At 35.8% G+C, this 18,461-nt stretch overlaps 1 protein-coding gene across 6 annotated transcripts in view; it reads right to left on the reverse strand.

The window, feature by feature from the left end:
• The window catches only part of PTPRM (protein tyrosine phosphatase receptor type M), a 471,605-nt gene that overhangs the window by 63,816 nt on the left and 389,328 nt on the right, over positions 1-18,461 (reverse strand). For all 6 annotated transcript variants that reach the window (XM_081950797.1, XM_081950796.1, XM_081950795.1 and 3 more), the window contains 2 exons: positions 6,479-6,566; positions 3,093-3,169 (listed from right to left, as the gene is read on the reverse strand). In XM_081950797.1, coding sequence (XP_081806923.1) covers positions 3,093-3,169; positions 6,479-6,566 — 165 coding nt within the window. The remainder of the gene's footprint in view (positions 1-3,092; positions 3,170-6,478; positions 6,567-18,461) is intronic.

The raw sequence follows: 18,461 nt of genomic DNA on the forward strand, positions 1-18,461 counted from the left end.
TCAATGTGAAAAATAATATTGAAATTAATAGTTGTCAGTGGAACTGTGCAAAATAATATTTTAGTAGCTACCATTGCAGTTTAGAAAGATGTAAATGATATAATGATCTATTGTATTGGACAATCTTCACAATCACAATATAAATTGTCTATATGCACTGTACTCACAAGAAGATTAATTGTTGCATCGCTAAACATAAACTCCTATTTGCGTCCCATTTTTTAAAAATACATTCAATGTTTTTGGAGGAGAAAAGATATGCTTCAGACTGTACATCTACATATAGTTTTATAATTTATGTATTTGCATAATAAGTTAGTTAGAATTACTGACTGCAACGTTATTCACAGCAGTATCCTACTAATTAGATGACTAAAGTTAATACTAGATGTTCACAATCTTTTGCAATTCAATCCTTATGAAATGTTTTCAAATTGGCATGGTTCACAAGTGGAAAAATCATTTTATTAAATGCATGCACTTGGATTGGTTGTTCAAATCAAGTTGGGAAAAAAGATAAAACAATGTATTTTTCTTTCTAAAAGTCATAAACATTATAAATATATACTGTGTGAGCAGACTATTTTAATAATTTAGATTTTTGACAACACCACATAATTGACATTTATTTGGGTCTAAAAGAAATTGTATTTTAAAAATTATTAAATATAATATTTATTTATATTTATGCAATATATATATATATCACAGAAGACCATGCAGGCAGAAAACCATATTTTTATTTTTAATGTTGCCTTTTTATATTTGTGTTGTATTTGTAGTGGCTAAGACTCCTGCCTGAGGTTTTCGCGGGTGTTTGTATGTATGTCTTTGGTTGTTCGGGTTTTTTCCCACGTAGAATTGGAAGTATCTTCACGACATTTCGATGAAGTCTCATTAATCATCTTCATATATATATATATTAGTTGCCATTAAATGAAGCGATTTAAAGTGTCTTATCATTAATAATTTACTAGAGAGACTCCAAACTATATTAATTTTCTTATTATTAGAGTAGTTTTAGTGTTGTACAGCAAGAAGAAAACAGTTAAGAAACATTAAATAATGATTTAGCTGAAGCACTACATCTTATCTTGGTAAATAAACTATTGAATTAATATTTGGATTACAATTTAGTTTCAAACGAATTAGTTCAAAACTAGATCCAGACTCAGTTACATTTGAGAATATAGCCATTTAAATAAATGGACTTTAATTAGTCATGATTTCAGAGGATATTTTCTAAGTATGATTAGGATACTTCCAGATGCTCAATTTTTCCATTACCTGAGTTTTCTAATTTCTCACTTGCAATCAAACGGAGTTTGACCAGGTCCAAACCAGGACCCTTTACTGCAGGGGTGTCCAAACTTGGGAACTTTAAGACTTGTGGACTTCAACTCCCAGAATTCCCCAGCCAGCCATGCTGGCTGGGGAATTCTGGGAGTTGAAGTCCACAAGTCTTAAAGTTCCCAAGTTTGGACACTCCTGCTTTACTGTGAGCCTATAGCTTGCATAGTCAATCAATATACAGCAGATGCTTCATGACCAATAACTAAACAGAGATGTTTCAGCCAATTTGTGCTCAATCACTAGAAAGCAACCAAGTCTCTCTGCCACTTAACAAGAATACTATGGACAGCTGATGTTTCTATAAGGTTTCTTGAAAATGGAAATCTTCTTTGCAAAAGTCTTGCAGATGAGTAACAATATTCAGGTACAAATGCAATGGTGATTGGTAAACAATGGTGCCAACTGATTATGAATTAATCTGCTATGAATGAATTTGTAGCAATTTCTTAAAGTATGTGTTCAACATAAACAATAATGTTGAGGCTGTTTAATTAAAAGTGAAATAAACCCTTCTAATATAACATCAATATTCAGAAATATACAGCATGTACCAAAAATCAAGCCCCAAAGGCCATTCACAATGTTTTATTAATTAATTTTTTTCAGATAAAATCTTACTGTACTAAATGTTTAAAGTTCATAGGTCTTTGTGGTGTGATTGTGGTACAACCTGTATATATTATACTCATGTGTATGTTAAGGTAGCATGAAAGTGTCAATTTTAGAAAAATGGTAACAAGGTTTTATACCATTAAGGTTCAAAAAGTCAAGGTAAAATATAAATTCAGATTATTACATTTTGGAACAATACATTAGATGCAAAGAATATTTGAATCACTTTATAGGCTGGGATTTAAAATGGCATTGTTGCTTAATATTCACTCCTACTTTTAGTTCATTGAGTCCCTCCACCTACTGTCTCTTAAAGAATTTATTCTAATGTAAAACATTAAGTTAACACGATGGAGGATGAACAAAGAAGCAATCTTAAATAATTAATCAATATACATATTTAATGAGATGTCTTGCTTGCATCAGAAGTTAACAGATGCAGATCCCATTCTGAAGGTTGCTTAAAAGTAGATGGATGAAGAAAGATTAGATGCTGCTGCATTAAAAATTATGGAGTTTCATCATGTCAATCCTGCAAACAGCTTCTTTTTAAAATGTGAATTACTATATTCCAAACTTTGACGAAAAACTATAATTAATGTTTTGAGTGGGGGCAGGGACATATAAAACTTAGGAGAAAAAGTAGCCAGATAAAATTATTGGGAACTTTTTATTCCATAATGCCAGTGGTGGATTTCCATTTTGTTTTAACTACCGGTTCGCTCATGCATGTCACTCTTCTGCACATGAGCAGAAGTGTCCGGGTGGGTGGGCGGACCCTCCTGCTACCGCCACCACTAACGGATCACCTGATCCGGGCCGAACTGGGAGCAACCCACAGCTGCATAATGCAACTTTTAGGAAGTGAACAATTTAATTTTCATATGAGCAAATCTTTGGTAGTTCTATATATATTATCTATATATATTAAAAAGGCATAAAACCTGATCCGGGCCGAACTGGGAGCAACCCACAGCTGCATAATGCAACTTTTAGGAAGTGAACAATTTAATTTTCATATGAGCAAATCTTTGGTAGTTCTATATATATTATCTATATATATTAAAAAGGCATAAAACAAATAATATTTGAACAAGCTGGTATGTTTGTTATAATAGTATACTTACATCAATATAATTTCCATTGATATAGTCTGAGTTTAAATCCCCTTCAACAGGCTGCAGTCTCACTCGAGAATGATCATCTAAAAAATCCCACAAAAATAAATTAAATAATTTGTATTCTGGTCAGTAGTCATAAAATAATACTGATTAGTTATATTTGTATTGGAAGGAATACCAACTTACTTGTAAAGATACATTTTTTTGATCCCCAATACTACCATTAGTTTCAAAAGGCTGATTTTGCTTTTATATAAACACAAATTAAGCTATATTTCCCTTTCTTTTTGAATTGATATTTCCGTCAAATGAAGAATACTCTATGCAAGGAGAAAAAAGTATCCAACCTTATGTATGCACATAGTAAAATATGACTTTATAACAGATCTTAGACTGAACTGCTAAGTTAATTGTAATTCTTACTATTTCTCCCCCTCATCTTTGTGGATCATAGCATTTCTTTCACTGCAATACCTCACGAAGATGTTTTGAGAGTTTCTTGAATTAGTACTCTACTTGTATATACCACATAAATATTGGTTTATTAGAAAAAATATGGGATATGGAACAAAACAGGAAGCAGAGAATAATAAATGATATTGCTAGGGACATGGATGTTCTGTTCCTGAAATGATGTGTTAGTCAAGCTCTTCACATAAAGTATAAAAGATGCAGACAGTATCCTATTTTTTCATTCTTTAAATCTTGTTTTCTTTGGGAATTTTGAAAAAGGAAAAATTGCATTGAAAAAGATAGACCTAAATTGAAATGTATATAGAAATGAATGACAAATACAGACAAAAATTCAGGCAATTGCCAGTTGTTTTATCTTTCAACGTATGCTTCCCAACTTCCCTTTTTGTCACATTTATGTGTTGATAGTTAGCTGGTTAGACAGACAGACAGATACCCACATTATATACCCACATTCCAAAAAGGCAAATCTAGGAATTAATAACACCTGATTAAATTTATTTGCTATCTCATATTGTCTTTGTTTATATATGTATATTCTTTAAATAGTCACCCTGCTAATTACAGTTAGTTTCTTCAATTTATAAGGAATAAAAAGTCCATGATTTATGTAATTCATTTAAAATATATTAATATAGTGATTTCATTTGATTTTTATTTGATTGAGCAATCTTACAATCCTGCAGCAATTAAATGCATAATTAATGATATATTGCCAAAGAAAAACATACTTATTTTCCTGTTAGTCCATTGATTTAATATTAGGACATTTCATTTTTGCTTACATATAAATCATAATTCTATCAACTCATATCAAATTCCCTTTCCGTTGTATTTTACACACGGTATGGGAGTGAACATAAATCTAAAAGCAGTTTTTGATTGTTTAGATGAAAATGCGTTGGTGAGTTAGTGAAGGATATAAAAGAGATGACAGGTTCTGAATGTGGGATAAACCATTTTTGGTATTACCAAAGACCTTGGGAAAAAAGAAAAGAAGTTCAAAAAAACCCCAAACAAACAAACAGTGAAAGTGGAATGACTGCAAGAAGAAAAAGCATGAATCCAATTTTAAAAAGTATTAGAAGAGATATTAGCTTCCCAACAGAATAAACAGACAGTAGTTATAAGGAAATATGGAAGTGCAAAGTTATGTTACAAACTCAAAGAAGTATGTGAGTTACATTAATGGGAAGTATGATATAGTTTGTTTTGTGGACAAATTGAAAGAGACTGAAAGTATAAGAGAACGGTTGCTGCAAGAAATGAAGAGATAAATATATTGTACAATATTTATAGAGAAAACAGGTATTGTAGTTCTATAAAAGGAGTCCAAAGAGGCCCAGGAATGGTTAAAAGAGGCAGAGAAAATGCAAAGTAATATTGATGGAGTCTTCAGCATAGTGAATGGAATTAGAAATAAAAATAATGAAATGATCTAAGATGAAACTGAAGTGAAAGAGTGCTGAAGAGAGCATTTACAGGACTGGATTATTAGATGCTCACTTGCGCGAGCGGAGGGCTCCTCTGCTCACACTCAAAGATCCAGTTGCCTCCACTCAAGCACCCACTGCTTGCATGCGTAGACCTTTGCATGGGAGCACAAATGCCTGCCACTTGCACGAGTGGAGCTTCATGTATGAGTGCAAGCACCCTTCACTCATGCTCCAAATGGACCTGTGTGGTGCATGGGCACCTGCCACTCAGTTTCAGTTTCAGTTTATTAAATTTATAAACCGCCCCCTCTCCCCGGAGGGACTCGGGGCGGTGTACAGACAGAATAAAATATACAATATAAAATAAAATAAAATATACAATAGACAACAAAAATACAAAACCCCAGACAAAACAAATTGAACACACAGTCTGTACAATAGTCATGAACTAACTGATGATTAAAACCAATTAAAACCAATTAAAATACCCCAGAATTAAAAAATTTAAAATGCCAGCCAGGAAGGTCAAGATTAGATTATAATTATGATTGCGATTGGGCCAGGCCAGCTAATTGGAACAGGTGGGTCTTGAGTTTCTTACGGAAGGAGCGGAGATCAGCAGTAATTCTAATATCGGGGGGGGGGGAGGTCGTTCCAGAGGGTTGGGCCCATCACAGAGAAGGCCCTACTCCTGGGCACCGCCCGCCGGCATTGCTTAGCGGATGGTACCCGGAGGAGTCCCTCTCTGTGGGAGCGAATTGATCGCAGGGATGTGTGGGGTAGGATGCGATCCCGCCACCAAGCTGGAAAGGTTGGGGACCCCTTGAGTGCTGGCTATGGCAATGAACAACATTTAGGAAGTGCAGTTCAACTGGTAGATGTGTAGACCAATTTTATTTCTTTACTAGAGTAATTAAGAAATGCTGAATGAAAGAAGCATTATTGTGCTGATTTAGAAAATGTTCAGACTGTTCAGGGACTTAGGCAAGAAGTTCCCTTAGTTGTTTAGTCTATTCATGGAAAAAAAGAGATAAGGGATGCCTACAATAACATTACAGCATATTGGTGAGGGGCATGTTTCTATGTGTACTACAGTAAGATCATTTCTATGTTATTGGCAGATAACCCAAAATATCTGTACAAATATAAAGATAATTATATGATACAACAGAAATAGCCTTCATACACTTCATATAGTAAATGTTGTTTTATCTTCCTATTCTATCCACATATCCTTTCAGAGCTAGGATCAAGAGACAATGCTACTCACTGAGTGCCACAGTTGACATCAGTATTCTAGCCACAAACGTTTGTTAATTCCTTTATTTTGCTGTTTTTTGAACTCTTACACATTCATTAATTCATTCTAATAAGTAGAGCTCCCTTTTTACTCCATATACATAGTGCTACATATCAGTGGGCAGTGTTGTCATTTACTAAAAGGAGTTTGCACAGTAGTACAATTATACTGTCAACACTTACATGCAATGATATTCCCATATCTATTCTTCATGCGGTTCTCATCTTTTTTAGCTGAGTCCCATGGTGCAGACTGTCCTTCAAAGAAGCTCTGTTTAAAAAAAAAGGCAGGGGAAGGAATGACACATTAAGGGAAAGAATGTGCAGCAACAGAAATATTACGGAGAAACTCATACAAAAATGTAAATTATTAGGTGATAGACTATTAGAATTTAGAAACTATCATAACATAAAATATTAGAGATATGCTCCTATAAAAATGATTTGGAAGAAGTGCTCCCAATCATCCAAAAGACAGCGAGTCTCTCCAATTTATTAAAACTGTCCTTTTCTTTTCATTTTTCTGTGTGAGCCTGATAAAAGCAGTCAGTTCATTCAAGTTAATAGGGCTCTTAAGAGAGCTCACGCAGAAACCTAAGAACAAGAGCAGTTGCTTTAATAAACAATTGGGAGGTGCTGTGTTTGCAGTGTCACAAAAATACTTGAATGACTTTTTAGGTGTGCATAGCCCTAATATGATAAATCTCTCTTCTTGACAAATACAATCTTCATACACCTCCAAGCAGAGACAGCAGAAGCAAAGGCAGATAGATTGATTTAGGAATGTTGAATATTTACAAAATCATCATGAACAAAAGAGACGGAGTGAGTGAGAGCAATTATATTACAGCTTGTAAAATAAGCATCCTCAACCTGTTGCCTTTGAGATAAATTGAATTATGAAAGCTAAGTCTACTGTTATTGTTTAATATTGTTTTTGTATGTGGTTAAATTGTATGTCCTAAGCTACCCACAGCCAATGTGGGGGTGGATACTCTCTCTGTGTGAGAGAGGATGCATTTATTCTTCATGGTATAATTTTCATCTCCCTTCCCAGACCCTGGAGATCTTTAACTTTGCAGAATTCTGGGGCTTAGATGCAGTATTTCTATTCCTGCTCTTAAGGATGACTTCCTTTCAGGCACTTTGGTCATCAATCATGGGCCTCCTTTGGGTGGTTCTGCCAAATGAAGTTAGGTAGAAGTGTATCAGAGAGAAAGATATTTCTAGGACTTCTGGTCAAACTCTTTTTCTCTAATCTTTCTACGGTTGCTTATCTGCTCCCTATATGTTTCTCAGAAATCTAAGATATTGACTTTCTTCCAGGTTTTTGATTTTATTTAAATGCCTGTATTATCTTGCAATTTTGACTCTGGAAATCTATATTTCATCTTCTCTTTTCTTATACATTTATTAGTTTTAGATTAAAAGGTTAGTTTTATTGTTCTAATAAGTTTATAATTTACCCTAGGGACTCTTATGATTGGGCAGATTTTCAATACACAATAATACAAATATAATCATATGTCCTGAAGAGCTGCTTAAAATTGTCTTAAATAAAGCATACACAAATGAGGCAGGCCTGTTATGTATGACTTCTAAATACATTTCCATTATTGCAGTTCCATTATTAAATATTCCTGTACAAAGAAAACTGACTTTTTCTATCATTTTGTTTACTTATGCTTTCATTCCAAAGAACTGTTCTAGATTTAAAACACTTTGCATTCAACATCTCTTATAAACCCTTATAGGTATAAATCATTTTTGAATATTCCAGAAATGGGGGGGGGGGACACTTCTGCAAAATCTACTTGATCCTAAAGGTCTCCATACCAATTCAGAGTTCATTAGTCATTTAGCACAGTCTTCATATGGAAGAGCAATTGTTATCTTTTTTTTTGTTCATATTCCATTTTGAATTGAATGAACATGTTGACCTGAGGAAACAGATGCTTTCAAATAAAAAATGCCCCCTTCTTACCAATATCATTAAATCGAATGTCCTAGCCTTTTTTACACAGCACTAGGATGCATAAAAATATTGAATGTCAAGTGGAAGACAGATTAAATCAAGTTGGTTTAAACTTAACAATTATAACCAGTAAGCAAAGTTGCTCTCTGATGGAAGTGAAAGCACTTTGTTTCTTTATTAAGCAAACAACTCATTAACAACAATTAATTAATAGTGAAATTTGTTTTAAAGGAAAAATAATAATAGGGAGATATCAGCTTTTTTACAGGTAGAAGTGGTAAACTGCTTTATCACAGCATTAGGTGTATTTCATGATTTGATAGGCCTAAAATTGCTGCCTGTATGCCACTGCATATAAAAGAAACAAAATGCCCACAGTAGTGGGTACTGTTCAGATAGATTCTGAATGACCTGTGCTAAAAATTATCTGATGTGCTATAAATTTATACTTTCTCTTTCAAGAAAAAAATAAATTGTGATCGAATCCTACAGGAGAGCTGTTCATTTAAAAATTAACACTCTAAGCGAGGGGTATCAAACTCGTGTTGTCACATGAGGTATCGTGACATTTTCCCCCTTCATTAAACCGGGTGTGGCCAGTGCGTGATGCACCTAGGCCGAGCGTTTGACACCCCTGCTCTAAGCCATAGTACAAAGTATATTTTAACTGTACATTTCTTGTTACTTAGATAACAAACCCTGTTTATTTGATATTTTAAATGTCAGTTCTATTGCCATAATCCCATCCATCTAACCATACAAACACACACACGCATATATGTGTGTATGTGTATTCAGGTTATCCTTGAATCTTGGTAACTTCATGAATAGGTCCATGCAGTTCTTTTGGCAGCAGATAAGAAGTGGCGTGCTTGACTTCTTCAGTTATATTTTTCAACTGTACATGAAAAATATCTAAGTAACAAGAAATGTACAGTTAAAATGTACAGTAAGGTTGAGAAACAGTGACAAGCTCAGTCACCCATGTGGCCTTTGTGTACAAGGGAGGATTCCATCCTTAGGTATCTCTATTCCTAATCCAATGTATTAACCATACTGGTTTTCCTAATCAATAACACACAATAATATATGAAATCAGCTCGTTGACACCTAAATAATATGAATAAATATAATCACTGGACAGGTTCTTTTAGGCACAATTGCTGAGTAAATCACACCAAGGCTGGCACCACAGGATATTATTTACAAACTACTCAATGCAGCTTTCACTTTATTCAAGGTTATTAACCACTGAATCATACCTTTCTGGGGGGGAAATACAGCTTGCTCTAACAATCAGCATAAGTGAGGGGCAGTGTTGACTCCCTTTTTTGATGAAAGGAAAGGCTGAATTTACACAGCATACTCAACTGAGCTAAAATAGATTTAAACAGTTTGTAGATCAGGGTTGTGGAAATCCAGCCACTTGTACTAGCACGTTGGATATGAGCCAGATAGCTGCATTAAGACATGTTATGGTTTGTTTATTTGGGTGTAGTATATTAAGTGAATGAATACAGCAATTGGGATTTGTTAAATCGAGGTTAATGTTTACTGCATGCTTTGAACTCAATCACTGTGGGATCTTTTCCCTGAAATTTCTCAAAAGAGCATTCTCTAATTCTCTGCCTAGAGCTTTCTAGAATATCTTGTCCCGATTTAATTCATTTCCCTATCAATCCTTTATGTGTCCAAACGCCATCATAGACTCTGACATAAAGTAAAGAAATAATGTCCATATGTAGGTGTTGACTCATTAGAAGATTGCTACTATCTGGTTTATGCATGCAACCATCCAGGTCCAGTCAGGGGTGATACTCAGCAGGACCATTTACTGCATAATAAAAAAATCAAGCTTGTTTTTTTATTATGCAATTAATAAATACTATCCATTGTTGTATCACTGCCACTTGTTTATTATTTATAAAATCGAGCTCATAAAGTTTAACTTCAAACTTTTCTTACTTTTTCTTTACTTCTAATCTTAATTCCACCTTTCCACACTCTTCTCCAGGAGCAAGATGCAAGTTTCTATTCTTAAATTAAACATGAGAGCATGAATAAATACCAGGCAATGCCCAGTCATATTCACAATGCAGTTAAAAAACTTTTTAAAAATGCCGACTGTTGTTTAAATACGTGCCATATTCTAAAAAGGTGGAAAGAGTACCAATTCTGCAGATACATATAGTGGAGAAAACGTATTAGCTAAAGAACACAAGAGATACATAAAATATTTGATTCCTCGACTTACTATTAAAGAAAACAAAAGAGGTATGCACTAAATAAAAAAAACATGTTTTGCTTTATGTATAGACATAATGCATGGTAGTTTAAATTTTGAGAGGTTCTAATCTGGCCAAAGAAAAAGCTGGACTATTTAGATTTTTGCTGAGATAAAACTGGAGAAGTCTTAAAGAACAAGTAGGGCAAAAATGATGCACCTTTTTTGCTTCTCCCTTCCTCCTCTGCATAGCTTCTCTGCCAGACCACCTGTTGATTTTCCTAGTGCCTTTCTTCTTACCTTCTGTAAGCCACTGTAATGCTTGAATTTGAGTGGCATACCAATGTAGCCTGCCACCCTATCCTCTCTGCCTCTTCTTTCCTACTGCTACCCTGCAAGCACCAATCAACCTACCTAATCAACCCAATCAACCATTTAAATATGAGCCATTAATTTGCTACAGCTGCAAAAAAAGTCAATGCAGTTCTTGACTGCATTAACAGAGGGATAAAATCAAGATCAAGGGAGGTGACAGTACCACTTTATAATGCCTTGGTAAGACCACACTTGAAAAACTGCATCCAGTTTTGATCACCATGGTTCAAAAATATGTTGATACTCTAGAAAGAGTGCAGAGAGGAGCAACAAAAATGATTAGGGGACTGGAGGTTGAAACATGTGAAGAACAGTTGTAGGAACTGAATATGTCTAGGTTGACAAAAAGAAAGGCTAGGGTGAGTCCAGATAACAATCTTCCGATCTCTAAGAGGCTGTCACAAAGAAGAGAGAGTCAACCTATTGTCCAAAGTACCTGAAATCAGGACAAGAACTAATGGATGGAAAGAAATCCAATCTAGAACTAAGGAGAAATTTCCTGACAGTGAGAACAATTAATCAGTGGAATGTCTTGCCTTCAGAAGTTGTGAGCACTCCATCGCTAGAGATTTTGAAGAAGAGATTGGATAGCCATTTGTCCAGAATGATATAGGGTTTCCTGTTTGAACAGGTAGTTCACTAGAAGACCTTCAAGGTCGCTTCCAATTCTGTTATTCTGAGACTGCAGTTCCAAGTAGTTCCAGCCAAATAATCAAAGAGAAACTGGGAAAGGCAGAGTAATCCCAACACATCTGCGCAGACTGCATAATGACATTTATTATTTATTTATTTATTTATTTATTTATTTATTTATTTTCTTTCATAAGTTCAATATGATATATGAACTTTTTACTTGTGATTTCTGAACAGGTTTTGTCCTTAAATTAAAAAACGTGAATAGCAAAAAATAGTCTTCCCTATTTAATTAGAATTACTACAAAAAGGAAACGTAATAGAATTCTAGCACCTTTTCTTCCTTTTAAATTCAAGATAGGTTTTTTAAGAAGCATAATTTTTATATGGAACTTACTTTTCATTTATCTGAAGAATAACTATTACAATTCTAATTTAGCAATATACTCCTTGGCAAAGTAATTAGCTATAACTTTAAATAATGTGTCTTCAAAATTTATCTCTAAGACAATGAATAGAATGGATAGATAAGATTTTATAATTCTCCTCTTATAGAAATCCCTTAGGTACAATATGCACATTTATAGTGTAATTAATGTACAGAGTATATTATTTCCAACTTGTGGAGCAAAATTTAGGCTTGTTTGTTTCTCTTATGAAATAAAAATGCTACCAGGAGAGCTTAAATAAATGCTTGCTTTGCAATATATGTTGCCTTTTCACAAATAAATTCCATTTTCTATTCTTTATAGCCTGTAATTAAAGTGTTGTTCCTGACTACATCTCATATATTCTACAGCAAGTCAGTGAACCTTGGAAACACCCATAATAGAGGAAAGTCTATAATATTACACCATAAAATGAAAGCTCTCCATGAATATCAACTACTTTGCATTTTCAAAACTATCTCCGAATGCAACGCATAAGGAAATGAAATATCCCAATAGAAAACCTTTTTTTTTCCTGAGCAAGATACATGCCTAGAGACTCAATAACCTCCTCCAGATTATCCTGCTCTTTCCTCATCAATTTTCTCAGGATATAATTACACATCATAACTGTACCACCCAGGACACTGCAAGTACAAAATAATACCAAGATATTTAAAGCTAGAGGTCCCATTTCCTATGAACAGATATATTATTAGCTAGAAGAGTACATATGTCAGAATTATATACTGTATCAGGTATTGAGGTCTTTCATGCAGTATAGATACAATTTTCAAAGACAATTCACTTGCATAAGCCACAACTAAAATGACAGGTGAATGTAGGCTGGGTATTACTTAATAAATTGTCCTAATTATTCTCAATATTTTATTTATCAAAATGCAAATAAAACCCTAGGAGGGACTTTTAACTCATCCAGATTTTAGATCAAAAACCCATCTATAGTTTCGTATTCAATACACCATCTTAAGAATGCTTCAAATGAAATGTAATAGAGATTGTATTCCAATTCTTGTTTTCTAAGCAGATCAAAGAGCAGCAGAATTCTGAGAACTGCTGAACTAGAAAGGCAGTAACCCCAAACCAAAACAGCACACAGTGATATTACTACAGAGGCATAGACTTTGTTTAATAAGATTCCTTACAATGTGAGTCAAGTGCACTCGACTTGCAAGTGTGGGCACAAGCAGGTACAAAGTGTATAATTACTGAAAGCAAATTGATGAGATTGATCCTAGTTCTACCAAAACATCGCAGGATGTACTCTACCATCTCTGCTTTTTTCCTCATTATACAGTAACACTACTAAACCCAGCACACGCTTATATTAGATTTATTTTCTAATATTTCTAGCATTTATACGAAGCCTAGAGGTGTGCTTGAAAATGGCAGTAGTGCAGAATGCTAATATTTTATTCTGGAACATGCCTGGTTATCAGTTAATTTTTGTTAATTAAAAGCAATTTTTATTAGTAGATCAAGTTGTATGGGCACCAACAGAGGTGCTCTGTACATTGCTACCCATAGGTATCTGGTGCTTAACTTTGATATGCACAATGGGCAACAAAGAGACACAATCCAAATGGAAATCCATTTCTCAAAATCGCTTACTGGGTAGAGTCAGCCATTTTCATGAGAAAGAAAAGTAGATAGCTATAATTCAACCTATAATGTAGGTATAGGATAATTAGGTATCCAATAACTAAACTATCTTTGGCCTTTAGAAATGCCTCCACACAAAAAACCAAGCAGGAAAGAACATTATATTGTCCCCCAAAGAAACAAACACAAAGCCTTAACATGATGTTGAGGCAACTATTGTTTTTTATGAAGCTGGTAATTCAATGAATGCAGAGCAGCCTATTTCTTCCACAATCAAATGGACTGTTGCATTTTGAATGTCCCACTGCGATTATGTAACTACTGTATACATTTTTCACAGTCCAGAAAGGAAATAACTCTCCTGTTTTCAGATAAATGTTATATTAAAAAAGCATAGGAAGATTCATTTATATAGTTAATGGTGTTTTTATTGAATTTGAATGGCTTATTTATTAGCTGATCCAAAAATATTCCCCTTGAACAATTTTAGCTGGGGAAAATTTGGCAATTTGATATTGTTTTGCTTGTTTAGGAAGCATTATTTTTATTTTTAATTCATTTTGATTGTCTTCAGTAACACACTCTTTCAATAATAAATCTTATGGTCAGTACTATGAGATTTATGCTTTTTTTAATCACTTTATGCTTTCCTGGTCACATCACACTTGGAATATTGTGTCCAGTGCTGGTTGTCACAAGACATGAAGGACATGGACAAAAATCCAGAAATAGCAATAGGGATGCTGAAAATCTGGGAGATTAAATCCCATGGAAAACAATTAAAGGAAGTGGGTATGTTTACTCTAATGAAGAGAAGGTTAATGTGAAATATGACATCACTTTTCAAACGTGTGAAGGACTGTTATATGGAAGAGGGTGTGGATTTATTTTCTATAGGTTCCAAGGGTAGGACAAGAATGAGTGGAGGTTTTACAGATGGAAGTCCAAACTTAAAAATAAGGAGGAATTTTCTGCTTGTGATAGCTATGAAGCAGTGGACAAACTGCCTCCTGAACTCATGACGATTCCAGTCCTAGAAGTTTATCTGGCATGGTATCAGGAGTCCTGGATCATTTACCTGCAATATTATTAGGAGACCTGCCCTGAGTAGGTAGTTGCAGTTAAAGTCCTCTAAGCTACTTTCCAACCCTATGTTTCTATGAAAATTAAAGATAGTTTATAACTGCATATTTTTTCTTCTAAAAACATCATTCGGATGTGAAGATTAAATAAAGATACATCTAGGAAATCATCATCATCAATTTATATCCTGCCTTTCTGTCCAGAAATATGAAAAGAATGCACTAGAATAGGAAGCAATACTCTACAATTTTGTTGCAGGATCCTCATATAGCAATGAACCTGAACTTGTGGAATATAGTACTGATTTCCATTATTTGATATTCTGTTTGGCAGCGCAAATGAATTCCCCTCTGTTAAAATTTTACAGCATATCCAATGCATTAAATCATATTTGGCTCAAGCACTATATTAACCCCAATATCAGTCTCTGCTGGAGGATTGCAAATAATGAAGAATCCCAAGCCGGCTTCCTTGATAATCCATGGTAATAGTAAATCACCACTACTATTTTATATTTAATTTCTTGGCTGAGTTTGTCCAAGGCTTAGCCGTTTGTCCTCCTTATGTCTTCCTTTGCGAGATTAAGGAGCTTTCTAATACACTGGGCTTTGTCTGAAATAAATTGCTTCGTACGTTATCACAAGTCCTCTGATATATTAATCAGAGTGCAAGTCTATTTTGAAATTCCTCTTTTCTCAAAACTGGGTTGATCCAGGGATGTGTATAAATATCACATAGATGTGGTGCCCAGTGGAGAGTTATGGATAGAGGGATCAAGAGAAAAACGAGCTAGAAATATGAGGTAAAAAGTGTGAATTCTAACAAGAATATTTTAAAATCCATGACAACTATGCCTATCAATGTGAATTATATAATTATTCACATTAATTTAAATTCAAATATATTCATGTGCCTGTGACAGGAATGACTTGTTAAGCTTAGAAATATGTTCAAATACATCATCCAAGCAAAATTTTCTTGCAAATAGCCATTTGGTGACATGGTTCACTTGTCTTTGCTAGTTTTCAGCTGCTGCTTCACTTCATTTCTTTCCTTCATTGAAGGCTTAGAAATATTTGGAATAGTGCTTCAAATGCACGTAGTGCTTTTAGTTCTAGGGCAGCGATGGCAAACCTTTTTTGGCTTGTGTACCATAAGAAGGGAGTGCAGGGGGTCGTGCGTAGGTGTACCGCACCCATAATGCAACATGCGACCCCCCCCAGTGCGCATGAGAGGAACTCCCCCAATTTTTTGCATGCTTTTTTCACCTTCCCCGGGCTCCAGAGACTTTATAGGAGCCTGGGGAGGGCAAAAACAGCCCCCCACGGAGGCTTCAGGGACCTTCAGGAGGCGTCCCTGAAGCCTCCGGAGGGCATAAAAGGAGCCTACGAGCAAACCGGAAGTGACTTATGGTTTGCTCGTTGGATCGGTTTAAGCCCTCTGGAGGCTTCCTGGACCTTTAGGCGGCTTCCCTGAAGCCTCCGGAGGACTAAAAATGACCCTACGAGCAAACCGGAAGTGACTTCCAGTTTGCTCATAGGGTCGGTTTAAGCCCTCTGGAGGCTTCAGGGACCTTCAGGAGGCTTCCCTGAACCCTTTGGAGGGCTTAAACCGACCCTACGAGCAAACCGGTTGCTCGCAGGGTCATTTTTAGTCCTCCGGAGGCTTCAGGGAAGCCTCCTGAAGGTCCCTGAAGCCTCCGGAGGGTTTAAACCGACCCTACGAGCAAACTGGAAGTCTGTTCCCAAACTTCTGGTTTGCCCATAGGACCGTTTTTTTGGGCTCCGGAGGCTTCTATAAAGCCTCTAGAGCCAACTCAGCTGGCCAGCGCGTGCATGTGCGCTGGCCAGCCAACAAGGCAATGCCTCACGTGCCCTAACAAGTAGCTCCACCGCATGCCACCAGTTCGCCATCCTGGTTCTAGGGCACTATCTGTACATTAGAGGGTGAGATTGGCTGCGACTCTTTAAGGCCTATGTCTCTAAGATCCCCTGAATGGTTTATTTTTCCAGGTGATGGTTTCAGAAAGTATACTGGGACCTGTGTAAAGATTTTTAAAAAATCTTTATAAGTACTGTTTCTTCTTTAGGATTTTTTTTTTCATTCTGGACTTCTGGGGGAGCAATAGCAGAATGAGAATGGCTTCAAAAGCAGAAACAAGTAGAAATAGAGTTTGCCCCTTAAATTTTTTCTTGGGATCAAGAAGAGGATAAGGATGGCCTACAGGTTTGCTGTAGAATCTCCTTCTGAAGAGACCAAGGCTCTGGGAACACAGAGAATAGTCATCCTGCCTAAGCCATAACTTGTCACCTTTGAAAGAGCTGTTGGTTTGCCTACTTCCTCTCTTAATTGTCTTAGGGACATACTTATTATTGATTTCTTTGAAGTTAAGAAGCTTTTGAAGGGCAAACTTTACTACATTGCTGGAAAAACCTTCTACCCTAGATGTGTTCTTTTAGAGTTCCAATGTAAGTTTAAGGATTAAAAAGAAAAGCTTTATGTTGTGAAAAACAGCAAAAGTTGGATAAGAAAGTGGATTTTAGAAAGTTAATAGGCTAGATAGACTTGAAAGAATATTTCCTGTGGGGTGTTTAAAATTTATTAAAAGTGTGTGTTTGTGTGTGTGTGTGTGTGTGTGTGTGTGTGTGTATGTATATATATATGAAGATTTTGAAATTAACTGTAAGAAATTCTCCCATGGGAAAATTTGGTGATTAGAAAATAAACAGATGATAAGACGGGACTTGATGTTTGACTAGAGGAAACCAGAGAGAACAAACGATTACTTTTAAAAGGGAGGTAATTGGTAAAGCCATTAATAAAATGGACCAATACTATTTGACTGCAAAAGAAATCAAGGCTGTTTGGGAACAATATACACAAAGATTACTTATGAGAATGTTTGATACAATATTAGAGGATTTAGAAGAACAACAGATTGTTAGATAAAATAGGGACTGAAACTGATTCAAAGGTGGATTTGGAGAAAAAAAAACGCTGGAGTGTGTGTGCGGTTAGTCTTTGATGCTCACTGAGCTTGGTTGTTTTCTTGCAGATCAGTGATGGGTTGCAGACGGTACGCCCCGGTACGGGCATACCGATGCCTGCCGGGAGCACTGAGTACCATTCCGGTATGGTGTTCCAGAGGGCCCACCCTCTTGCCCGCCTTACCTGTATTTGAGCTCTTCGGCACTTCCGCACACACGCACATAGCGTAATGCTCCGCCAAGCAGCTGGAGCATCACGGAGCGTCGCAGGAGGTAAGGATACATACGTGTGCTGCGTGCGCGTTCATGTGGTGGATGCCGGGCCCCTTGCACCGTACCGGTTGCAACAGGATCCGGAACCCACCACTGTTGCAGATGTTTTATTACCCAAGTTAAGCAACACCATTGGTGCTAGTAAGAAGTGGAGTTTGCCCTGTCAAGTGTTTGGTGGGGGTGGCCATTTCAATCCCGAGTTACAAAAAAACGCTGGATTGTAGAAAAAAAATGTTGTGGATCTGCAGATAGTCTTGAGTAATGCCAGTGTACAAGTGTGATATGAAAAAAGATGTCCAAACAGATTTGCAAATCAAACCAGCTGATGTCTTAAAAATTAAAGGGGACATACAAATAATAAATCAGAAGAGTGACTTGGAATGCCTTCTTATTTCAGATTCACAAAAGGAATGTGTAAAATCAAGGAACCTCTGAAAGGAGACAAACATTATTTGATGGCATGAAAGATTAATTTTTTAAAAAGAAAGCCAAAGTTTTACAAAATGAATCTGTTTGATCAAGGTTTACACACACACACACTGTTGTTTCTGTTAGCTGTTCATGA

The sequence above is a fragment of the Natrix helvetica genome (genome assembly GCF_964273705.1).
Source record: "Natrix helvetica genome assembly, chromosome: 4".
NCBI lineage: Eukaryota > Metazoa > Chordata > Lepidosauria > Squamata > Natricidae > Natrix > Natrix helvetica.